Source organism: Carassius auratus, chromosome 22 (genome assembly GCF_003368295.1).
Source record: "Carassius auratus strain Wakin chromosome 22, ASM336829v1, whole genome shotgun sequence".
Classification (NCBI taxonomy): Eukaryota; Metazoa; Chordata; class Actinopteri; order Cypriniformes; family Cyprinidae; genus Carassius; species Carassius auratus.
In genome coordinates, this window is record NC_039264.1 from 16,687,684 (window position 1) to 16,714,704 (window position 27,021).

Here is a 27,021-nt window from a genome sequence, read left to right on the forward strand (position 1 = left end):
GGCTTCCAAAAGTTACTGACCGTGATTTTCATACCTGAGCTCATTCTCTTTCTCTTTCTCTTTCTCTCTCTCTCTCTCCCTCATTTGAATTCCGTTATGTCTTGTACAAAGTTTACTGTCTGTATTGTCGTACGCATATTTACTCTGTGTGATTTGTAGTTTCGATGTACTATTAGCCAATTATTAAAAACCCATATATTCATGATTCTTGTCTCCACCACCCGCTCACATTACGAGTCACTGAGATGTCTGATCTAGCTACAAGCTTTAAATTTAGAAACTAAATTTATCATAATGATAGGATAATGTTTTCATGGCCAGAGAATATTTTTCCTTGAATTATAAGAAGTGATAACTTTATTGAAAATTGATAGTTTAATCTTACGGCCATTTGATTTGCAGTAATTTACAGTAAGAGATATCACAATATTTGATATGAAGAATGGAATATTGACATATTAATGAGTAAGTTACAGTGCCCTGTAATGATTTATTGATGAATGTAATTGAGCTATTTCTCATAATCAATAAAATTTAGTGTAAATGTCATATGAGATATATATTAATCATATTCCTGATTAATTATTCAAATTCCCTATATATCATTTGAGTTAATTATTCTGTACAACTCATTGTTGTTACACAGTATACACTTACTCTCACTAACACACACTAACTTACACTCAACTTCATCTAATCTAAATTAACTCCTTACAACTGACCTCGAGGACCCAGATCTAGGTTGCTCTGCATTTTGATTATCAGGACTTTTTGTGGAGGGGTGTCGCTATTCCTTAACAAGTCTACAATTGAGTAATCTACTTAGAAGTGTCAAACATTCAACCCTGTCACAACGATTCAACCCTGTTATAATAAAAAAATGTGACAGGCGTGAAGTTTTTGGCTAACAGTAGCTCTAACTCCATACTTAAGACATGCTAAGACTGTAGCACCACATGGCATTTAGGACATCATACAATTTTAATGTTTTTAACTATTATTTAATTCTTAAGCCGTTGTTTACTATCATTTAGTCATAGAACAGAGTTTAAATGTTGACCCTGACAATGTTCCCTTTATAAATCGCCATTTATCTGCAAGTATGCATACGATAATCAGACTCGTACCCCGCCCTGTACATGCCCAATTTTAACCATAAATATTCAATGCAAAGCACCTCATGAATGCTAATCTGAATATTAATGAGCCTTGCATTCACTTGTGCGTTTGTAACGCTGCATAATGGCGACAGGTGAGAAAAGAGCAAAATAACGTAATTTCTCAGATACTGAGATACACACACTTGTAGGGGAGGTGGAGGCCCGTAAAACAACATTATTTGGTGGCCAGAGCAGTGGATCACTAATTAAAAGAAGCAATGCGAGTGGCAAGGTGTTGCTGCTGCTGTCAACTGCATCAGTGAGACAGAACGGACAACATATTTAATTTGTGTTATCTGTATTTATTGTTAATTATGTACTCTTATGGTTACGCTAAAGCTTATATTTCTACACTTCTAACTGACATGCTGACATGACATATGTGTGTGTGTGTGTGTGTGTAAAGCTTTGAACATCTGTAGAATTACAATAAATGTATTCTATAGTGGTATAGAAGTCTGCCACCTGAGGTATCCAGAGCAAGCCATCTGCATTTAAGGAGGCCAATGGCACACTCCACAACTGTGCGTGTAAGAGCTTGGACCTCATTGTAGCGCATCTCCTGTGCGGATTTAAAAATGGGGTGAGGAGCCAGCATTTTATATATAAATTTTAATCTGATATAAATCTTAATTGATGAACAATTGCATTTTGTGTCATCACGACAGACATATTACAGGTTTTTACATCAAAGCTCTCAAGACCTTCTCTCAAAAACAAAGAGCAAGTTAAATTAAAATAAAACCAATTTTGTAATTTGTTTCGTAGATAAACAATTTAATGAACAGAAACATTGTAGATAAACAATTGGTGCATTACTTATTCAGAGTCTGAACAGACCTCAATGGCAGATTTCCCCTTTTGCCGTCCCATACCCCCATATCTATCAGGAGCAGACCGGAGATAGCTGCCCATGTATTTCTTTATTTCGGCCTCTGACGCAGAAGGTTTCGACTGCTGTACAGCACCTTAATGAATATAAAGCCACAATTAGCACTCATTTTAAAACATTAAAATACAGCATACATTTTTCAGCAAGCATCACTTGTACATGTACTGTAAATCCACAAAGTAATTAACTTTTTAAATAAGCATGGATAACCATCTAGTGGCTCAGTGATCCTCCTCACTATTCTTTTCAAGTGAGCTGCAACAGCAGGAAAACAGAAAAACTGAATCCAATTTTTCAAATGTCCAACTTTTCGTTTTTCGGATGAAAAATTAAACTGATGATAAGTGCTACCCATCTTAACTAAAGGTGGCATAGGTATAACATAATTCACACATTTAAAACCTGTGCTTTTAATATTTTCTGAAAATTTGTAGATAAAAAACTGAGAGCGCCCTCTGGCTTTTGGATGTGGCAGCATTTGACCATAATTTACTGAGAAACTGAGCATAATAATTGCACAATTAATTGTTACACCCCTACAGTATTGCCACTGTGCATCTGTGATGGCTAAAAGTTTGCCACACAATGGGTAACACTGGATAGATACAACAGTACATCATCTAATCATAAAAAAAAGTAATGTATTACCTATCATAACACGGCATAGCCGTGTTTTTCCAAAGGCCTTCTTCACCCCTGAGCCATCCATGTTCATTGTTGCCATCAATCTGTTGGTAAGAACTCTAACAAAAGAAAAAAGACAACAAGTTATATCAGTAATCATTAATTGTTAAGATTATTGAACAATACAACTAAGTGACCAGAACAGCTGAGCCTTCAAGCAGAAAAGGAATGTCTTACAGTTTTTCACCATCACTTGGTGCATTTCCTGAATCATCATCATCAACATTTCTACAACAATATTGCACTGTTCAGATTAGTATTATCTATGGATTTCGTCTGATTTACAAATTATACCCCCACATCTGATTTTCTTTGTGTGGTGCATTCGCACAAAATTTAGAATTATAATGGGTTCTAATGAGTTTACATTTATATTTACATTTAGTCATTTAGCAAATGCTTTTATCCAAAACACAGAGTTCAGGAAGCAATAAGCGATATGTCATACAGGAGAAATAATACAGTAGGTGCTAATACAAAGTTACTGGTTTTAACAAAAGCTAGACCACTACATGTTGAGAGAAAGAGAAAGGGTTAGTGTGTTTTGCTGTCAAGTATTCATTTGGAATGTTGTGAGAGATGTGGTTGACCGGACAGAAGAATGTTCCACCATGGAAGGAGTTATCGCTTTGTATTTTATTGCAATAGATTTGTGAACTATCAATATGTATCTTGCATTAAACACTTCGATGGAATATAATTGTAAATAGTTTGCAGAAAATAACTGGTGTTACGCCGCCTTCACACTGGCAGTTGAAATCAGCTCCATAAAACGCAATACACCCCCGGCGGATGTCGTACTACACCACTGAAAAGCGTCGGAAGCGAGTAGAACAGAAATGGCGGAGAGATTAGAACAATTTCAACTGCTAGTGTGAAGGCGGCGTTAGGGATTTAAATACATTTGTTAAGAATGCTTACATAATTATAAATAAATGTTGATAATCCCATGTCTAAAGACGTTTCCATTTTAAATGCCAAATATAGGCAAATCCACGGACAACTAACAGGCATTAGGACGAACGTAAAGAGGGCGCTTGAAGACGTGCACAAGTCAGCAAAATTTCTGATGATTTATTGGCATGAAGTTTCATGCACAATGACAAACAGGAGTGCAACATTCTCCAAATGGCAATGTTCACTGCATATTCCACAAATGAACATAATGGACATGCAATACTTACATTACATTATCACACCAACTACTCTGTCACTAATGGCCCTTTCAGATAGGACGCGGACCGCGCTGCGCTATGAAATGAAACCGATATATTTCAATGGCTTGCGCCGCGCGACTCAAACCAAAGCGGAGCTAAGCAATCAAAGTTTAAAATGGTTCAACTATTGCCACTGTGTGGCAAATAAAACGGTGCATCCAAACAACCACGGAAATGAAAATGAAAACTCCGCCTACTTTTGCTCTGGGCTACATTTTTTTTCTCCATTTAATAAAGAACTATTTCGTCAGAAAGATATTTCTTGTGAAATTCAAGCATTTTATCCAAAATTCAAGCACTTTTCAAACCTTGAAAACACAACATCAAAATTCAAGCACTTTCAAGGATTTCAAGCACCCGTACGAACCCTGTGGTATGAGCCACCACAGGCATTTAACAATATAAAAACACAAAATGAAAATAAAGTATCATTTTGGGGTTAATATGGAAACGACAGTTACCATGGTGAATACACCAAGAACTGTTAATGAAACATGGAAAATGCCACTGGTGAATAGAACAAAAATCTGACTGTGAATGAAACACTCTCACAATTAAATAAATAATATTCAGCATTAATCAGCAAACCTTCTAGTAGCCTACTTTCTTCAATCGGTCTCTCTTCTCCAGTGGGTTGGGCTAATCCAAAACGAACGTGGCAAAACTGATAAAACGAATGCGGAACTTTTGAAATGAACACGACAAAACTGATGAAATGAATGCAGCAAAAAATTGACCAATCAGAATTTTGGTCGAGCCTGAACGTATCGACCAAATAATCGACTAATCGACTGGGAGATTACAGCCCTAATTTAAAGCGAGCCAAAGCAAGCCGTACCGTACCGTGCAACGCTTTGGCACACTGCTATTTTACTTAGTTTTAGTCTATTTTGCGATTGAAACTTGTTGTCCGGCTGCATTGAGTCCATATAAGCAGATCCGGGCTTGTGGACACCGAATCCTGTTATTTAAACATGCCATCTGGCTCTTCTGCGTGTCTGAGTGAATGAACTCATGAGTCATCTGAGAAATGCACCAAAGCATGGTATAATTTACCTTTTCATCATATTTTTTACACAGTCCTCAAGGTCTGCACCCCTAATCCTGACTAACCGAGACACCTGAAAAGATTTAGAAATTTTTATTTTTTTCACCATCAGAAACACAGAAAAAAACAGTATTAGTATTGGCCTGGCATAGTTATACTCACCATCACATTCCTCTTTTCTTCAACGGCCAGTTGCCCTTCCAGATTTTTTAGCTCACGCCTGCTGTTCATTTTCTCAAGGTGGAACTGAGACTCTGGGGGCTCACGGTTTTGGCCCACCTCTGACAGCTTTGCCCGAATATCAGAAAGAAGATAAAGGACCCGCCTTTGGAATTCTGAAAGTCAAATTGGAATTAAAAATATTTGTCCCATTTGCAAAAAATACCACTTTCAGTAAGAATATGAGGTGGTATACTTACTTCCATTATCTAATGGGAATAGCTCTCCACCCTCTCTGTGCTGGTTTTCCCTAGCTGGTCTTTGGGAGCACTCATAAGAAGAGCTGGAGCGCTGGTGTGGAGAGCTGTCCCGTGGGCGTGAATAGCTGTGGCGTGGAGTGCGGGACCACTGGCGTGGGGTGCTGCGAGTCGGAGATTTGGACCGGTGGCGTGGAGTGCGGGACCGCTGGCGTGGGGTGCTGTGGGTTGGAGACTGGTACTGGTGGCATGAAGTGGTGTGGTGTGGCGTGCGGGACCGCTGGCGTGGGGTGCTGTGGGTTGGAGACTGGTACTGGTGGCATGAAGTGGTGTGGTGTGGCGTGCGGGACCGCTGGCGTGGGGTGCTGTGGGTTGGAGATTGGGACCGGTGGCGTGAAGTGGTGTGGCGCAGAGTGTGGGACTGTTGGCGTACAGTGCTGTGGCTGGGAGTGTGGGACCACTGGGATAGAGAGCGAGAACTTTGGAGCAGAGAGTCATGGAATGGACTCCTGGACCTGGATTTATAATCATTTTCTTCTGATCCTAATGCCTGGCTAGACATTTCTTGAATCCTTGGTGGTTTTGGAAAGGACAGACCTGAGGGATGAAAGACAACCAAAATGTAACAATAAGATGAAGGATTGGCAGCAAATATGTACACTGTTTTGTATATATATATATATATATATACACATACATACATACATGTATGTATGTATGTATGTATGTGTATATATATATATATATATATACAGTATAGGTATTAGGGCTGGGCGATGTGACAATGTTATCGTATATCACAGATGTCTTGCAAATATACCGATGCTGATTAAAACAAACAGATACCAGACAATAATTAATAATAATGGAAAATATGCCTTATTAATGTTTATCATGTGATGTAGGCTTTAGTGTGAACGTTATGTTGTTCATATGCCCAGGCAGTCAGTAACAGTGGCAGAATTCAGGAAACGCTGTTTTGTTGAATATGTGCTGCTGTTTTCTGCCGGTTGCCACAGAGATAGACCAAGAGAAAGACGAGCTGCATCGGCAAAGCAAAATCTTACGCTCGCGGAGGCTGTACCGGTGTTCAAATTGTCCTACCCTGTCAGATTTTCCTACCGCAGGGCAACATTTATTATAATCTGAAATTAAACACTTGAACAATGTTTTGTGGTGTGGCAACCATGGTATAAGAGGAATAATTGACTCCTGTCCGTTCAATTATACTTAAAATGCACACTCGATGTGCGTCGTGGCAGCATTACCTCGAGTGTGCATTATATAAGTATAATTGAACGGCTCGTCATCAATTATTCCTCACTTATACCATGGTCTCTCTGAATACTCTATTCTAATTGGCTGGAAGAAGTGCACCAGCTTCCAGTGAGTCTACATTGAGTTGCATTGTAGTTTCCTTTTCTACAATGGAGGTCAATGTAGACTCGCTGTCACCGGAAGCTGCTGATTTGTGTTTGTAACTTTTGAAATATGAATATTTTTGTTCCAAAAACCCACCGATCCGCTTCGTCCTGCTTTCATGCTCATCCTCATCTGTGTAAGAGGAGAAACAACAGTATTATTACCATACATAGTATCACAACATATATTATGCTCCAGCACCAGAAACTAGGGCCCTGTCAAAATGAGCAAGTATTCTGTACCTAAAATAAACCCTGGGTATATTTTTTTCTTTGATACCCTCTTGACAGGACCACATTCTTCCTCACTGATCTCTGCAGTACTTGTTTGGTCGAAGGCTTCACACTCTTCCTGATTATCTGAAGTAAATAGAAAACAAACAAGCTTTTAATACCTTAATTGATTTGATTAGTAGAAAAAACAATTTCGCTTTTAAAAATGGATGTTAACTCACTTGACTTGAATTTGATTTTCAGCAGTGGAAACATTTTCCAGCTACTTGTTGGCGTTCGCATCTCTTTAGCTGCTTTAGTTACATTAGCCCCTGGTGGCCAGTGTACCATGTTGTCCTTCACCCAAACCTCGGGGATGACTCCCTCCTCCTCTCCATTTGGCTCTTTCCAAACCGCCCTGACCCACATCATGTACCTATACAAAAATCAAAACAAATCAGTAGTAAACAGTAGTATATTACATTGCATTATCCTATACATTTATACATAAGTATGTGCAATCACCTGAGATCGAACCCACAACCTTTCGTTGTTAATGCAATGCTCTTACCACTAAGCTTAACCATTCTCTGAAGATGCTGCATGCAATCTATATAAGGGCAGCATTTTCCCCTCCACTCTCAGAACAAGCATCATATACAACCTCCACAACCTCACAAAGATAATGGAAGAGCAGTTAAAAACATTAGTTGATACCAGTGATATACTTACAATTCAGTTACGTTCTATTTCATGCAACATGGGGAACAAAATGAATCCTGTGTCAGCTTCACCAGGGTTGGCTGGCAGACAGACAACTTTACGAATCAACTGCTGTTTGCTGATCAGTCGACGTCTAGTTCTGCTGATATCTCTAACACGGATGATGTGGAGCAGTTTAGAATCACAAGGATCAGTGAAGAAACTCTCTGTGTTGCATTGGTGTAGCACATCGCAAACCAAGGTGCCATCTTCATGCATTTCCTTCACAAAGACATAGTCCTTGTTCTGAAGGATGAAACAACAATCTCTTGGCCTTGTGGATATGCGAGTAAAGCTCTCTTTGGTAAAAGGCCTAGATTTTGTAGAATTTTCAATTTCTGCTAGACGCTTGGCAACTTGGGCTATAGGATTGCGAGATTGTCTGACCATTTTCTTTAGAGTCTGCAGGTAGTTCTCAAATGGAAAGCATGAAATCCCATTCAGTGAACAGTTGAAGTGTTCCACATCATCTGGTAAGTGAATTAGTGAATGAACATTGTATACAGCGAAGGTGTTTCCATATATAGCCTCACACTTCTTCACATAGTACATGAGTAGCTCTCGAGCATAGTCTAAGTGTTCCTTACGGTCTGCATCATCCGAATTCAAAAGGACGGACACCGCAACCATCAAGGAAAGAAAGTGTTTGTATACAGCATGTGAAACCACTTTTCTTAGAACCACTGGTCCAGTATAAAGGAGAAACTGTCTAAGTTCTGTAGCCTTCCATCTGTCCAATTCCAGTAAAGTCCTAGGTTGCCGTGCAAACTCACTAGGTAGTTCTCCATTCAATGCCTTTAGTTTATCTGAAATGTCACTCCTTTGCTGAAATGACAGTCTGCATGTGTGGGGTCCTCTCTGCATGTAGTGAAGCATTCTCCTAACTACACCCAAACACACCAAGTGCATGTAGTCCAATGCAAATGGCCGAACACATGGAATTCCAGCTAGTGTCAGTGGGGATTTCTCAATTTGATGGTCTTTGTAGGCAAGTCTACTGAAATCTGCTTCAGACCTTGCAACAACACCAGGCGATGTAGCACCAAGAACAACTCGTCCCACATAGGTGCCTTTAACTGTGCAGCGCTCACATGCGAAGTAGCTATTGTGATTCTTTATGCATTTCAGGAATGATCGAGCTGGTGCATCACAAACAAAGGATTTTACAGTCACTTGCAGTGCTTTCTCTCCATGGACTATGCCATCTTGCATAAGTTGCTGCAACTCCTGTAGAAAATCAGAGAGGTAATCTTTAACTGGGCTCGGTTTTGCTTTTCCACAATAGAGTGCCACAATGAAGGGTGCAAAATCATGGAAACTGCACAGGATTGGCCACATTTGCAGACTTGATGATTTAAATAATGGAATGCCATCAATGTTAAAGCACATATCTATTCGGTCTTCATGGAAAACAGGATTCTGGGATAAAACCTTCAGTACTCCTGATGCAATACCAAAGTAGGCATATTGTCCACCACACAGATCAACTACTTCCACTCTTTTAGGGGTTTTCAGCAGGGTTCTGGCATCCTTGGGGAGGCGATGTCCTTGGCGCCTTAGAATATCTAGTAGTTCATTTAGTCCAGATCGCTTGCATTTGTTGGTAGCTGCCCATGCTGCAATTTCCTCTCCCAGATCAGGAGCACTTTCCTCTGCAGAATCATCACACAAATAGTCAGCAACCTCAGAGTCAGTGTCAGAAGACAGCACTAACGCATCAGAGTCATAATCTGAAATGTTGCCATCGGCTGAAGGTGGCAAAGAATCAGTTTCATCCTCACTGAACCGAGCCCTCAGTAACCCATCTGTATCACTGCTATTTGAATCATCATCTGCAAGAGACAGCACTTCAGCATGACGTTTCCTCCAGTTTCTGTGGTATGCCATTATTTAGCGTCACAAGTAGCTGCAAAATAAGAGGAGTCCATATGGATCTCTAAAACATTTACATATATTTACAAAGATGTTGTGGAATTATGCCAATGCATGGGCCTTTGTTATATTTTTAAACATTAAAACAAATTATCATGCATTTCAGCAGTAAGGAATACCATCATTAATTAACAGACAAACAAATAAAAAATAAACTCTATACTGAACTTTTTGCATCAACCTCAGTCAAAACCAGATACTTCCTTGTTAGTATTTTAATACGTTAGTTGTATTATCCATCTATAGACACTTAAACGATAAATTAAATTTAGCATATAGAGGTGCTAAAATAAATATTTTTACGATGCTTCGCAATGCAGACATTGACACTTCAGCAGTACTAGACCATAATCGATTATAACCTACTGCTGGTTTTCTGATGCCATTCATCGATATATTGCTGTTGTTTTTTGGTGTTTACAAAAAAATAATTTACATAAAAAAAAATAAAAAAATAAAAACGCACTGCCTATGTAGCTCTGCCCTAAGTCAAGAGCGGGACTCATGCATTACTTTGGTACATGTATTATCAAATATCAATATATAATTAGTCACATAAAATAATATAAGATCTGTGGCAGCCGCATTGTGAAATCGAATCGAATACATGAGAATCGTAATCGTATTTATGTGTTTGGTGAGGGGAAAGATGTGGAACTCGGTCCATTGTTACACCAAACAGCCCATAGGCTATAGGCTGATCACATAGGATCTTTGTTTTATGTGTTTTTATTTTGGCGATAACTGTCTGTGCTGTTTAGCTTGTTGCGTTTTATGGGAAATAACAGTAGACATTATGAGGCGGAGGTGGTGTCATCCTGATCTTGACTTGTACCGTACCTTTAAGTGGCTTAACCAAAGTGACTTCAACTTATTATTATTATTATTATTATTATATCTAATAAAATTTGATGAAAAAGACAATTATTAAGTTATATAAAACATTACTTATTCAACCAAACAGGAATTATTTTTATTTTTTTAATCAAATAAAGCTTTTATCATCTTCAACTAACTTTTCAGCCCACAATGGCCAACTGAATTAATACGTCTTACTATTGATCAAAGCTCATTCACATCTTGCATTCCCTGTGGTTCATTTTAAATGATTCAATGATCTCTTATATTCCCTATAGTGACTGAAAAGTTCAATAGCTTAAATGAAGTGGTTCAAATGAGTCATTCGTGTGCAAGTCGTCGTTCTGAACGCGTTCTGAATGTGTTACTGGCGAACTCGTTGTGTACAGTATACGACGATTCGACGATTCAACTGCACTGATAAAGACATAATGATGTACGTCATGTTAATTTCACATATAGTGGACACAATTTTGAATTACAATTGGTTATGTTGCGTTTTGTCGAATCGTATCGGGAAAGAGATTCAAACGTTAGGGCATTTTTATTAGTACGAACAAAAATTGTAAAACTAACAGTACTCGTGACATTTCAAAATAGACATTTTAAAAAAACAATAACTCTGTTAAATTACGTTAACTGTTACCTCAGAATCCTTCACAAATGGCGGGAAATTTCAATTCACCAAAAAGAACAAAATACTCATTGCAACGTCAAATATTTAACCAAAACACAATCTTCTAAGTTTTCAAAGTTACCCAATTATGTTTTATTTAATGAGATGTTTATTACTCACCTGATAAAAGCGCCAACCTTGTCGAGCTGCTTCGACTTGACGACTTGCCCGCGCGCGCACTGCCACTAGCCTCTATGTTGTACGCAAGACGTGATGACGTGCATTTCAACGGTCATCAACGTCGTAAATCCTCAAAATATTTTTTCTTGTCTTTTTTTCCGTGTATACATGTATAACATTATGTCATACTAGGTTTGCATCAAATTGCACACAAAAATAAATAAATTAATTGTAGTCCATTCTTCAGCTGCAGAACAACCCGAGAATGTGAAAAAGGCGCCATCTACAGGTGGTATTAGGAATAGAGAATATGAATGGGCATTGTAGGCCCTACATTTTTCATAATATAAAAGAAAATAGAATTTCTGAAAAATAAGTATGATTTTTTTTTAAGAACCCTAGCATTGCATCTATTAGTTGAAGACAAGAAAATCTAAATAATTTTAAAATATGTAGCCTGTTCACTATGAAAAATGTAATGAAAAATGTAAATTTTCCATAAATGAACATGTAGTTGTAATACTGTATATGCTTGGTATTACACTTTCATTATCAATTATGGCAAATGTTTTTTAATTTTAAAGTATATAAAAAAAATAAGGGTACACATACTTAATATGGGGTTACAGCAAAAATGCTGCATATTTTTTTATTTTTTTCGTAATTAAGAAAAACAGTATATTTTTGGTAAAATATAATATATTCACTTCTTTCATTATCAGTAATTTATGCCTACATGTTTATTTTATAAATAGTTTTTTGTTGTTGTTTATATGTTTTTAACCACAGAAGTTACAGAAGTCCACTTTCATGCAGAAATCAAACAACATAGGATTCAAAACATATGCCGAATGGCTGCATTTTGAAGAAAAAATTGCTATTTACATTGATATCAATGTGATGTCAATATGACATCAACTGAACGCCTATAACACGACGTTGATTTGACGTCAACTCAATGTCAAACATGTTGGCCCATATACTTACATAATCAATTTCAGTATGGGATGAACCTAATATTTTCACCAATTAACCACTGGAAGGACTTGATGTATAATCTGACTTTGAAATTATGTTTTGCAGCATCTTGATCAAATCTTGTCTAATATTTGACGTCAAATTGACATCAAGGTGCCCGCTGGGGTCTGTATTCGGTTCCCTACATTGCTGTGTGTCAGATTAAAGGAATCATGTGCTGAGCCAGGCCAGCATGACACAAAGTTTGTGAGGGTCATTTTAGAGTCAAATATGCACATGCTTTCTGATAACATAAACACGATTGTTTTCATATGGAGCCTTAATAGCAATATGGGTGCAGTCAATTGCACCAATTACATTTGGGAAACCAGACATTGCTGCAAACAGCAATTGGTGATGCAAATTTGAGGACCTGTATTTGGACAGGGATGGCATGGTTACAGCGTGTGGCCCTCTCTAGTACTGGAACCCAATTCAGCTCATAGATCCAAGAGCATTTAACGGTAATGCACCGTTAAATGGTTTGACAACCGCCATTAAACAACAGAAGAAGAAGAAGAATTGAACGGGACTTTTATTTTGGCTTGATGGTGTGACGTCATAAGTCTGCGCCGCGCTCCTGCGTCTGTATTTTGGATCAGTGAAGGTTTGTGATTTTAAACATTTAAAATAATTACATATATGTAACAATGGCAATGTAAAGTTACTATTAATGAATGCAGCTCTGCTCTATCTGACATTATCGTGTGAGTAAAGCTCAGATGAATGAGTGAAAGGCTCAGTTTATAATAAACACCAGTTTAGACGCTGAAAACAAATGATGGAGAAACTATTCGAGTGACTTTTTACTGAAATGATTGTTATTCGCGGTGTCACGAAAAAGTGTTAAATTCAACGATAACAACAAACACAAATGTGGTGTAATGACAACTTATACGAACCAACTATTAAGTCTAATATGAATTATTAAATAGACTACCAAATATAAAAGACAATTGTGAAGTGTCTGTAATTTCTTAATTCTTGTATTAATCTGTAACGTTAGTGTTGCTGTTTCTTGGCTTAAGGTGAATAACTCTCTCTCTTTTACTAGTGACTGACTGAAACTGTTCAGTTGAGAGTTAGTTTGGGTTTATTATTCTTTCTGTTAATTATTCTCATCTTAAACAGATTGTCCGCACACAGAGAAACAAACACTGGTGAAACAGCTGAGATTCATGACACACGGTTATAAAGATGGCCTTTATTAAAGAGGAGACTGAAGAAGTGAAGATTGAAGAAACATTGAGTCTGAAACAAGAAGATACTGAGGAACAAACAGGTTTGATTCCATTCTTAAAACTTAACCCCTTTTGATCCTTAATAAAGTATGTCAGTCTCTACAGAAATGAGTATTTTTGAAGAATATCATATGAGTGATTGTTATTAAAGTGGTTTTATTTGACAGGCAGCAAACTCTGGCTGTAAATGCAGCTGAGAAGATCCTACTTTGAGTCGGGCATTCGTCATAATCACAGATTAAATTATGAAAAATGACATGAAAGTGTCCTAAACAGAGTATTTTTTGTTACATTAAGATATACTTATAAACTGTGCATAATTAACGTTTTTTTTTGTCTGTAAAAGCACGAAACAAGAAGACACTGAAGAATAAACAAAACAAACAGGTTGGATTTCATTTAACTCATCTGAAAAAAAAAATATATTTGACAGTGAAGTACAGAGTTTGAGTTGGGATACAGATATAAATTCATCTATTAATATTAGCACCAGTCTGAGACAACTTCTGTCAAATTAACAACATCTGAAAAAAGTGATTAGATCTACAAATATAACAAGTTTGTTGAGAGATGTTAAAGTGCTCCATTAAGATATTTGACATTTTTACTGCATCTGCGGTCTACAAACATCTGGCAGATGTCTGAAAGATGTCAGTTTTACATGCACTGTAAATCATAAACATGTCTTAAAGACATTTAATAGATATCTATTTAATATCTAAAGGGGAACATCTAATAGATGTCTATTTAATATCTAAAGGGGAACATCTAATAGATGTCTATTTAATATCTAAAGGGACACATCTAATAGATGTCTATTTAATATCTAAAGGGAAACATCTAATAGATGTCTATTTAATATCTAAAGGGAAACATCTAATAGATATCTATTTAATATCTAAAGGGAAACATCTAATAGATATCTATTTAATATCTAAAGGGAAACATCAAATAGATGTCTATTTAATATCTAAAGGGGAACATCTAATAAATATCTATTTAATATCTAAAGGGAAACATCTAATAGAAGTATATTTAATATCTAAAGGGAAACATCTAATAGATATCTATTTAATATCTAAAGGGAAACATCTAATAGATGTCTATTTAATATCTAAAGGGGAACATCTAATAGATGTATATTTAATATCTAAAGGGGAACATCTAATAAATATCTATTTAATATCTAAAGGGAAACATCTAATAGAAGTATTGCAGTTGATCAAACAACCTAAAAAATGTCTTGTAAATGCAGACATTCAAATAGGGTTAAACGTACTTATTAAACTCTACATTCAGACATTTTTACTGCACAAGATATTGTTTTCTGTACAAAAAGTTATGTTCAAATAAAATATTAATCTCTAACATAAAAATACATAATAAAGCACATAATTAAGCACAGTCTGGTCCTAATATGCTCTTGATTATGTTTTGGGGGTGTACTAGAACAGGCGCTCCTCCTTTAATTTCAAGTCAATCTGATCATTGCACGCTGATATAATGGTTCTCCATGTGTTCACACTGTTTGGCGGCCATTTAAAAGAAATGAAAAATTTTTAGGTCATGCATTGAAAATTAAGGGGGGGGGGGTGAAATGCTCGTTTTCACTCAATATCCTGTTAATCTTGAGTACCTATAGAGTAGTACTGCATCCTTCATAACTCTAAAAAGTCTTTAGTTTTATTATATTCATAAGAGAAAGATAGTCTGTACCGATTTTTCCCGGAAAAACACGACCGACTGGAGGCGTGATGTGTGGGCGGAGCTAAAGAATCACGATTGCAGGGCTTAAAGTATTCCGGCACCATGCCGGATCTCCGGCGTGTGGCCGTGAGGGGGAAAAAAATTATATTTGAGAGCCTGCGCATGCAGTTTAATATTTGAGAGCCAATTTATTTCTTCTACCAATCATATGAGAGGAACGCAGCTTTAACTAACGTTGCAAGCCTATCAGAAGCAGAGAAGTGCGTGTCCTTGCAACACAGTATGATTGACGCCGATATGTCAATATCACGTTAGCGTTGTTGGAGAAAAAAAAATGGAGCGCAAGTTTATGAAGCCTGGGGATGATGTCCTAGACTCGAGCACTAGATAAAGGACTAAAAAATAAATGGCGCTTTTTGGTAGTTGGTGCAAGAAACCGAGAGCCCTGGGCTTGTTTCTGCATGATTTGCTCGAGGAAGCTAATGTATGACAGCAGCGGTAAGAAAGTGCTTGCTCGCTATGATTTATGTTACAAGAATGTGGAAAAAGTTTCTCTAATAGGGGTCACCTTAAAGACCACATGAGTTTTCACAGTGCAGGGAGAGCTTTTACCTGCGTTCCAGGCAACCCGTAACCCGTGTTTTTCCAACCTTAAACTCGTGAAAGTGCACTGGAAAGGCAGTCAAACCTGTGACTTCCCATCCGTGAGCTCGTACTAGATCGATGTACTGCGAGTTCTGATGTCACATCACGCGAAACAACAGTGACAGCCCCTCCGGATGCAGTGTTTATGCTAGTGGTACATGTTGAAAAATTGTTTTTAAGACAATGTTGTAACGTTGCAATAAAATTAATAATCTAGCTAAATTTCCTTGCGCTCAGAAAGTTTGGCGTGACTTGCCTGGAAAGGTACAAAGTCGTTAGTCGTGGTTTGACGAGCTCAAAAACCTGGCAGGAACGCAGCACCAGACTCCGGTCATAGAGCCGCTGCCCGTGCACTCAAACTTACCACGACGTTGCCGGGAGTAGAGACCTGCGCGGGAGGGATTTTTCCGTCCCACTCCCGCAAAAAATGTGTTATTTTCTCCCGCCCGCAAAATCCTGCGGGTAAACGTATAGCAGTTTTTATTTTATTTTTTATACATTACATATTCTGCCAGGCACTCTTATTTTTTCACTTGCTCCCCTGTTGAATATAAATTAAAAAAAAGAAACGTAAAATAAACATACGTTTCATTTTATTTGCGTTTAATTAAAAGTATGAACATGAACAAGGAACAATTAGAACATAGAAATACAGTAAAAAAGTAAGAAATGTAAATAAAAAATATAAACCTATAATAATAAGGCGATATAGCCTGATAAATTATATAATAATAATAAACCTGGATTTATTTAATGTTCAAAGGAAAAGTAGCTTATGGGGCCTGAGCAATTCCTTTAAACATTTAACAAAAAATATCCTTATTCCTCACTAACAAAATAGACCAATTTTAAATATTTAGCTAAATAAATAAATACATAAAAATAAACTGACACACCGTTGTCTATGATTGACCATGTCTGCGATAAAAAATACGTTTGTGCACATTTATACCAGAACATGATTTGTCATTCAGAATTTCGTAGCCACTGGTCACCCTGTGTAGAAAGCTGGCAGAAGACAAAAAAAAAAAAAGCATTAACTAGCCTGTTGGTTTCAAATCAAGATACGAGTTACATCCCAGAAAAAGAAAAGTGATAATAGTCTTGTTTTCACTTCTAATCTTCAGTTTAGCAGTTCAGTTATTTAGCACGTTGATAAACTTAATTATTTAAGCACTTTAAGCACTTGTTATTGTTTAGAAGATAACACTTTATTTGACATTAGTATCTTTAAATAAATAGTGCCAAACATAATCATTGAAGAGATTCATGTCTATCTCAGTTTGTTTACCATTTTTTAAGCACTTTAAGCTCTTGTTACTGTATTTTTGTTATTATCGTCAATATTTGAATTAAGTCTGTCTGTGGAGTTTCCTCCAAACCCCCCCCCCCAAAAAAAGTTCAGGCTCAGGATTTTTTCCGTATTACTAACTTTAATTTTTCTGGTTTAACCCTAGACCTGATGCCGCTGAAAGAGGAGTGTCAAGAATTTAATAGAAAGGAAGAACAAAATCTGTATGAAAATGTTGATTTCACAACTGGAGAAAAACCTTCTGGTTGCTCACTGACTGAAAAGACATCCACACAAAATGGAAGTCGCTCCTGCATTCAGTGTGGAAAGTTTTTCTCTAGCCATACAAACCTTGATGTCCATATGAGAATTCACAAAGGAGAGAAGCCTTTTACATGCAAACAGTGTGGAAGGAGTTTCACTGCCAAAGGAAGCCTTATTAGGCACATGATGATTCACACCGGAGAGAAGCCTTTCACCTGCCAAGAATGTGGAAAAAGTTTCTCTAATAGAGGTCACCTTAAAGACCACATGAGTTTTCACAGTGCAGAGAAAGCTTTTACCTGCTCTCAATGTGGAAAAGGTTTCTATCAAAGAAAAACACTTAATAAACACATCAGATATCACTGTGGAGAGAAGACCTACATATGTCCACAGTGTGGAAAGAGTTTTAGACATGAAGCAATATTGAACACGCATTTGAGAGACCACACTGTAGAAAATCTGTTTGTATGTTGTCAGTGTGGAAAGAGCTTCAGATATAAATCAACGTTGAACTACCATTTGAGAGTCCACACTGGAGAAAACATGTTCAAATGCGATCAGTGTGGAAAGGGCTTCAGAAGTAAAGTAAATCTTACAATGCACAAAAGAGTTCACATTGTTCACAAACCAGATGGACCTGAAATGTCAGTTGCAATCCCATCAGTAGCACACTGTTTTCTTTTGAAAAAGTAATATAATGTAGAAAATGATGCATTTTGGTCATTATCTTCCATTTTCTGTGATGGTAAATTTACTGGTAATTAAAGGGAACCTATTATGCCCCTTTTTTACTAGATGCAATATAACAGGCATCCTCAAAATGTGTGTTATTCAGCCCAGAATACCCCATAGATCATTTATTATATCACTCTGAGAATTACCATTTTTGAGTGGAAGCAAAAACATGCTATTTCTGTATTTTCTTTCTCACTCCCTCTGATGTCACATGGAACCTGGCTATGCGTTCTGTACTAGACTAACTGAGACTTGTCATGGCACTTGTATACTGTTGTTGTTCTCGTGTTGACCTGACTGCTTCTATTGTTCTCATTTGTAAGTCGCTTTGGATAAAAACGTCTGCTAAATGATTAAATGAAATATAAATGGACTACTTTGATGATGTTTTTATTAACTTTCTGGACATGGACACTATACCGTACACACATTTTCAATGGAGGGACAGAAAGCTCTCTGACTAAATCTAAAATATCTTAAACTGTGTTCTGAAGAGGTCTTACGGGTTTGGAACGACATGAGGGTGAGTAATTAATGACATTTTTGGGTGAACCATCCCTTTAACATTTCTTAAAAGATGAACAGGAGGAACTTTTGAGATAAATCACTGATGGCACTGTGTGTGATTTATTATGTTATTAGTTCTCATTGCTGTGATTGGTCAGATGGCGCAGTCCTTTGTGATTGGTCCTTAGCTGTAAGATCTGTCTACAGCTATGGATTGGTCCAGGGTGTACAGCGAGTTCCAATTGCCATGACAGAATGACAGCCCTGGAGACTTGTCTAAACATAGGACAGAATGTATGGAATAGTAGCTTACCAACTCAAGCTGGAGTTTGATGATGAAATAGTTGAAGTGGTTGATTGATTGAATCCACTTTGTGGTCATTTATCGTCCCCCAGGTCAATTGGGAAACTTCTTGGAGGAGTTGGATGTGCTGCTATCAAACTTTCCTGAAGATGGTACTCCTCTGGTACTGCTTTGTGACTCCAACATCCACCTAGATAAACCCCAGGCTGCTGACTTCAACACTCTGCTCGCCTCATTTGATCTCAAGCGAGTGTCTATTACAGCGACTCACAAAACTGACAACCAACTGGACTTCATCTACCCAAACTGTTGCTCCGTGAACAACTCTTCAGCTGCTCCACTGCACACCTCAGACCACATCCTCATTACTGCTAACCTAGCACTTACTCCTGATGTGGCACACACTCCAACGCAGGTCATCTTTCAACGAAACCTACGCTCCATCTCTCCATCTTCTGTGGTTTTATCCTCGCTTCCTGCACTGTCTCAGTTTTCAGCTCTGGACCTGAACAGTGCTACAGACAGACTCTTCAAAACTTTCTCTTCTCTCCTTAATCTGCCTCCACCTCCTCCTCCATAGACTCTTACAGTGGACGACTTTGCAGTTTTCTTCACAAATAAGACAAGAACCATCAGTAACCAATTCTCCACACCACAGACTGAGGATAACTTCACAATGACCGATGCACACTCTTTCTCCTCCTCCTCTCCACTCTCAGAGATGGACGTTTCCAAACCTATCCTGTCCAATCATCCTACTACTTGTCCACTTGATCCGATCCCCACTCACCTCCTTCAAGCAATCTCTTCTTCAGTCACACCTTCGCTTACTCACATTATCAACTCTTCTCTTCACTCTGGAACATTTCCCTCAGCATTTAAGCAGGCTCGGGTAAGGCCACTGCTTAAGAAACCATCTCTAATTCCAGCGCTTCTAGAAAACTAAAGACCCGTATCCCTTCTTCCATTCATTGCAAAGACACTTGAGTGAGCCTTGTTCAACCAGCTTTCTATGTTCCTTGTACAGAACAACCTCCTGGACAGCAACCAATCTGGCTTCAAAAGTGGACACTCAACTGAGACTGCCCTCCTCTCAGTTATTGAAGCCCTGTGTCTGGCAAGAGCAGCTTCAAAATCCTCTGTACTCATTTTACTGGACCAGTCTGCTGATTTTGACACTGTTAATCACCAGATTCTCTTGTCCTCCCTCAGAAAGATGGGCATCTCTGGAACCGCACTCCTGTGTTTGAAGTCCTACCTCTCCAATAGATCCTTCAGCTTGTCTTAGAGGGGTAATGTTTCTAAGTCACAACAACTTGCTACTGGGGTTCCTCAAGGCTCAGTACTTGGACCACTTCTCTTCTCCATCTACATGAAGTCATTAAGATCTGTCATTCAGAAGCATGGCTTTTCTTATCACTGCTACACTGATGACACCCAATTCTACTTCTCATTCCAACCAGGTGACCCGACGGTAGCTGTTCGCATTTCAGCCTGTCTGAGTGACATCTCTAGATGGATGAATGACCATCACCTTCAGCTTAACCTTACGGAGATAGAACTCCTGGTGATTCCAGCTAACCCATTGCTTCATCACAACTTCTCTATACAGCTGGGTTCGTCAACCATAACTCCTTCCAGGACAGCCAGAAACCTAGGAGTTGCGATGAATCATCAGTTAAGCTTCACAGATCACATTGCTACACTGACCTGGTCCTGCAGATTTGCCCTATACAACATACAACTGGACTATTGTAATGCTCTCCTGGTGATCCTTCCTGCATGTACTATCAAGCCTCTTCAATTGATCAAGAATGCAGCACCGAGGGTTGTCTTCAATGAGCCAAAAAAAGCTCACGTTACTCCTCTCCTCATCAGGTTACACTGGGTACCAGTAACTGCTCGCATCAAATTCAAGGTACTAATGCTTCCCAAACAAGATGACCACTGGCTTGGCACCAACATACCTAAACTCACTGGTTATTTAATGTGCCCTCCAGAAGATGGCGCTCTGCAAGTGAACGATGTTCACAAAAAAGTTCTAAATCACTCTCACAGAGCTTTTCCTGGACTGTGCCCAGCTGGTGGAATGACCTCCCAATCTCAATGCGAACAGCTGAGTCTTTACTAATTTTCAAGAAACATCTAAAGACTGATCTTTTTCGCCAGTACTTAACCAACTAATACTAGCACTTTTCCTATTCTTGTTTTAAATATATATGTATTAAAAAAAATTGCTTCTAATGGCAGCCGCAGTGACACGCCGACTTACTGTTCGGTTCTTTCATTCAGAAGGTGGGGCTTCCTGCATTTGAGCGACCTATTGGAGAGTTCTATATGTTCTATAGTGTTTGCTCACATAGACCAGCCGGTCTCCTTCAACCTCCATCTCTATTCCCAAATCTCTTTACGTTCTCCCCCTCCCTCCCTCCCTTCCACCCTTCCTCTCTCCCTACCTTCCTTACCTCCTCCCCCCTCCTAAATCCTCTCATCCCAACATCTCTTCTTCCACCCTTCCTCTCTCCCTACCTTCCCCTACCTCCTCCCCCTCCTATATCCTCTCATCCTCAAACCCCCCCCCCCACTCAAAGACATCCTTTCTTCCACCCTTCCTTCAGCCACTGTCAGGGCTGCCTCTTGTCTACAGGCGCCTTCACACCTGCGCATTCCGTGACAGAGCCATGCGAAAAATTCCTGCTCTCATAACCCTACAACACCAGCAGACTGACTTGCAAAGCACCTCCGCAGTCCTATCAAGAATCTGACATGGTCTACAGATTACTAGCAGAAGAGACTGAATCAAATCACTCTCATTCCAACCATTAACTATATCACAACCACAGAATACTCATTCACTTAGCAAGGCACGGAGCTGGCCAACCAAAGCAGATACCACTAAATGCCAAGTCTTGCCTATCCATCATGAATCCGGTGAGGCTTCTGGGATGGTGCCGTAAATTCATTGTGAGCCTCATTCATTTGCAGCCTAGGATGTTGGTCTCTCTCCCGAAGCTACAAAGGATTCTTACTAACAATCACAGTCTCCTTATTTTCTTCACCTCCTCAAAGACTTTCAGACAGTCGCACCTTGATCTGCACCTCCATGATGAGGATATCCACACTAATCTACATCTCTCATCTGGCTACAGCTAACTGTATATGGATGCAACACCCTAAATAGACTTCGGCAGTAAATATGGTGGCTGCCGGGTCGATTCTGAACAGCATCCAGAATTCAGTTCCTACAATCCACAGTCAAGAGCAGTCGCCACAGCACTATAAAACGTATCCCATAATCATAACAGCCATCCTTGGGGGTTTGAATAGTCCGAATCTGCTCATCCGCCCAGACTATGCAGTAGAAATTTAAACCATAAACAAGGGATGACTATGTTTGGCAGCTGTGCAATTCATGTATAGGCCACTTAATCTACTCAACAACAATTCCTCCTCCAAGCAATCCTATACCATGACTCCTTAATCTCGTAAACTGGTTCTTCGTCTCGTTTCCCATTTCAGAAGTTAGACTTGGCTCCGGAATAAATACGTCTCTCGCCGGTCATACCACAGACAAAACACCAAATAGGCTTTCCATGAAGCCATTCTTAATTGCCTTGCTCCAAGCATGATCTCCAGGATACCACTCCGCCTGGAACTGTCTCAAAGCTTCCTTTTCCATCAACCGACCCACTGTCCATCTACAACTTAACATCTTACAGTCATTCCTTCTTCAGATCCCCACGTGCATTTAAATCTACTTGGGGGATCACCTATTGCTTCGAATAACCACTGGCTGCGATTGCCCAGCTTCTCTCATTCTCACACATTCATACTTCTAAAGGCTTACGAAAACAAGAACCTGCATTAACCATTTAACGCCTGAACTATTCAGCCTCGGCGTCCTCTCCGTATGATCGGGCATTCCGAGTTCACACTTGACTCAGATCTTCCCATCTTTGGGGGTCCTCATTCTCTGGCCTAAATATACGCTAGAGATGGTACCCCCACCCTGAGTCTCTCTGAGCCCTCGATTCAAGATGCCTTGATCAACCTGACCATGATCCCATTCCCTCGACCCTTTCATCCTATTTCTACTCTTCCCCAGTTCCTTAGTTTGTTTGTGGCATGGTCCTAGCTTATGAATTAAAGGTAATTCTTCATTTAAACCATTAGGGTATACTGTTTTAAGTGTGTAAATCCAAAAAGCCTCTCGTTGAAGAAGATAGCGCTCCCTATCACCTCCCCGTTGAAGAGGTTTGACTAACTCAATGCCTAGACATTTTAAAGTACAAATATCATGCCCAAATTCATTAAAATGTCTGGCCACGGGTGACTTATTATTATCATTGCGTATGTTACCTTTGTGTTCGTGTAACCTTAATCTTAATTCTCTTTTAGTTTTACCAACATAACAAAGCCCACATGGGCGTTTGAGTAAGTACACAACAAAAGATGAACTGCAAGTAATTCTCCCTCTCACAGAGAATATCTTGCCAGTCCGTGGATGTGAAAAAGAATTACCCAAAATCATTGCATTACAATTCACACAACTCCTACAAGGGAAATTTCCCAGATCAAGAGTTGTGAGCCAATTGGTAGGCGAAGTGTAAGAATCAGCTTTAACCAATATGTCCCTCAAATTATGGGAATAGCCATGGATGCTGGTAAAGCTAAAGCATCACCAGCTCTACCGGAAGACCAGCCAACACTGGACACACTTAGCTTGAAAAAGGTATCTCCCAATTCAAAACGAGTGAAGAAAATAGCACAAGCCATCGCCTACTTCATGTTCAAAGACCTGGGTCCGCTCTACGTTGCGGAGAATGAGGGCTTATGTCACTTGCTTAAGACTCTGGAACTGAGATTTGTGACTCTGTCCCAACATTTTTTCACAGACATAGCCATACCAAGTCTCTATAGCGAAGTTAGGCATTGTTGGCAAGTAACTTGTGATGCTTAGACATCACAATGCTTCAAATAAGGCTGTTGCCATTCAGTTAGCGGGACACCTTCATATTAAGTGTTTTGCTAATATGCTGAATCTGGCGTTGCAGCGAGTATTAAATCTGCCAGCAGTGGCCAGACTCATGGGGAGACTGTGGCACATAACTGGCTTTTTCAACAGAAGCACAGTGGCAAACCATTCCTTGGAGGAGAAACAGAAAATGTTATAGCTTCCGACCCATAAATGCTTCAGTGGTTCCTTGAACAACAGCCTGCAGTTTGTAAAGCGCTGTTATCGCCTTTACTGAGAAAGAGTAACACGGATGTCTTCACATTGAATGAGACTGATATTGGGAACGCTAAAGAAATTGTACGGGCATTGAAGTCGATGCAAGTGGCGACCACTGTGATGTCTGAAGAAAGGAATCCTATTCTCGTAGCATCGCTGCTCACACAGTTGTTGCATGACACACAGGGCAACATTGGTGACAACACTGATCAGAGACATCAAACAAAGAATCAGTCAAAAAAAAAAAAATATGCCAGTGTAGCAGAGAAGAACACCCTCTACACAGCATCAATCCTGGACCCCTGTTTAAAACCCTGCCATTCCTGACCCGAGAGGAGAAACAGGAAACTTGTGTGTGAGTGGTTGATGTGACTGTAACCCTTCAGGTAATCAAACATTTAACAGGATAATAATTCTTTGAAGGACTTCCACATTTAAAGGTTGTAGCACTTATGCTAATTTCCACCTGTAAATGCTGCAGTAAAAGCTGCAGTAACCCTTTTAATTAATGTTACATTGCGGCACTGCCGAAGGATTATGCCAATCGAAGATTAAGGAGAGAAAAAGTGTTCAGGGACCATGATGATCTCCTGCCCCATGATGATGAGTGGCTAATAAGCCGATTTAGGTTCCCTAGAGCTGTACTCTTGGATCTATGAGCTGAATTGGGTTCCAGTACTAGAGAGGGCCACACGCTGTAACCATGCCATCCCTGTCCAAATACAGGTCCTCAAATAAAAATGCTGTTTGCAGCAATGTCTGGTTTCCCAAATGTAATCGATGCAATTGACTGCACCCATTTTGCTATTAAGGCTTCATATGAAAACAATCGTGTTTATGTTATCAGAAAGCATGTGCATATTTGACTCTAAAATGTCCCTCACAAACTTTGTGGCATGCTGGCCTGGCTCAGCACATGATTCCTTTAATCTGACACATAGCAATGTAGGGAACCGAATACAGACAGGGGCAGGACGTGATGGCTGGCTTCTTGGTGAGTTTAACAATGCATAAATTGTGGCCAATTGTCCTGATATAGCCTATAATATATTATGTTATAACCCTGCAGATGACAGTGGCTACCCCCTGAGATGCTGGCTCCTCACCCCATTTTTAAATCGGCACAGGAGATGCGCTACAATGAGGTCCAAGCTCTTGCACGCACAGTTGTGGAGTGTGCCATTGGCCTCCTTAAATGCAGATGGCTTGCTCTGGATACCTCAGGTGGCAGACTTCTATACCACTATAGAATACATTTATTGTAATTCTACAGATGTTCAAAGCTTTACACACACACACACACACACACACATATGTCATGTCAGCATGTCAGTTAGAAGTGTAGAAATATAAGCTGTAGCGTAACCATAAGTGTACATAATTAACAATAAATACAGATAACACAAATTAAATATGTTGTTAAAGGGTAATGAAGATGTACTATACCTTCAGATTGGACCACTTTTTCTTTAGTTCCGCAACTGTCCGTTCTATCTCACTGATGCAGTTGACAGCAGCAGCAACACCTTGCCACTCGCATTGCTTCTTTTTATTAGTGATCCACTGCTCTGGCCACCAAATAATGTTGTTTTCCGGGCCTCCACCTCCCCTACAAGTGTGTGTATCTCAGTATCTGAGAAATTACGTTATTTTGCTCTTTTCTCACCTGTCGCCATTATGCAGCGTTACAAACGCACAAGTGAATGCAAGGCTCATTAATATTCAGATTAGCATTCATGAGGTGCTTTGCATTGAATATTTATGGTTAAAAATCTCTTTGTTGTATGACTAAATGATAGTAAACAACGGTTTAAGAATTAACTAATAGTTTAGCAAAACATGAAAATTGTATGATGTCCTAAATGCCATGTGGTGCTACTGTCTTAGCTAAGTATGGAGTTAGAGCTACTGTTGGCAAAAAACTTCACCCCTGTCACATTTTTTTTTTTTTATTACACCCCTCCACAAAGTCCTGATAATCAAAATGCAGAGCAACCTAGATCTGAGTCCTCAAGGTCAGTTGTAAGGAGTTAATTTAGATTAGATGAAGTTGAGTGTAAGTTAGCATGTGTTAGTGAGAGTAAGTGTATACTGTATCTGAAAGTGTATATAAGGGTTTGTCCATGTGAGATTTTAAATGTTGGCAGCAGTTTTGGTAATTATTTATTTTAATCATTTAATTTAATAATGGTGAAACTGTTGAGCAGGCACTTGAGAGGATGCCATGAAACCTCCCAGCGGTCCCAGCAACCATGCAGATACATCAGGTGGTAACTCTTGCTCCAGGAGAGATACTGTCTCGTGATGTCAGCTGTCTGTGCTCGACCCAGAAGCAGTTACAATGCAAGTGTTGGAACACAAATCATTTCAGCTTTGTTAAGAAGGTGCCAGATGCTGTGTCACAGAGGCAAACACGAATCCATTGGGAAGACCCAGAGGTGCCAGGGCAGTGGTGTGTCCTCACATATGATAAAGATTTGTTCCAGTAATAATACTTGTGATGGATGAAACGCATGTGCAAGTGAAATGCATGCACTGTGTCGGGCCAAACAGACCACTTTTGGTTTATGGTTTATGAAGTCAATTCATAAATTGTTTGAAAACCTCATACAGTGTTTATTTAATGCATGAAAATGACATGAATGGCCTTTGGTTTATGAGGACACTGAGATGTTCTC

General features: G+C 39.1%; 3 protein-coding genes across 3 annotated transcripts; 1 reads left to right on the forward strand and 2 right to left on the reverse strand.

Moving 5' to 3' along the window:
• Positions 1-1,979: 1,979 nt before the first annotated feature.
• LOC113040509 (protein SON-like) lies at positions 1,980-7,923 on the reverse strand. Its single transcript, XM_026198833.1, has 8 exons — positions 7,294-7,923; positions 7,082-7,198; positions 6,936-6,971; positions 5,421-6,014; positions 5,164-5,336; positions 5,010-5,074; positions 2,701-2,795; positions 1,980-2,128 (listed from the first exon to the last, which is right to left on the reverse strand). Exons 1-8 carry the CDS (start codon positions 7,481-7,483, stop codon positions 1,980-1,982), a joined length of 1,419 nt encoding a protein of 472 aa, XP_026054618.1. The 5' UTR covers positions 7,484-7,923.
• On the reverse strand, positions 7,787-11,535 carry LOC113040510 (uncharacterized). Its single transcript, XM_026198834.1, has 2 exons — positions 11,400-11,535; positions 7,787-9,719 (listed from the first exon to the last, which is right to left on the reverse strand). The coding sequence occupies exon 2, from the start codon at positions 9,698-9,700 to the stop codon at positions 7,787-7,789; it is 1,914 nt and encodes a 637-aa protein (XP_026054619.1). The 5' UTR covers positions 9,701-9,719; positions 11,400-11,535.
• A 1,405-nt stretch (positions 11,536-12,940) lies between these two features.
• LOC113039840 (gastrula zinc finger protein XlCGF7.1-like) lies at positions 12,941-18,597 on the forward strand. Its single transcript, XM_026197953.1, has 3 exons — positions 12,941-13,023; positions 13,548-13,698; positions 17,467-18,597. Exons 2-3 carry the CDS (start codon positions 13,614-13,616, stop codon positions 18,255-18,257), a joined length of 876 nt encoding a protein of 291 aa, XP_026053738.1. The 5' UTR covers positions 12,941-13,023; positions 13,548-13,613; the 3' UTR covers positions 18,258-18,597.
• The last annotated feature ends 8,424 nt before the right edge of the window (positions 18,598-27,021 follow it).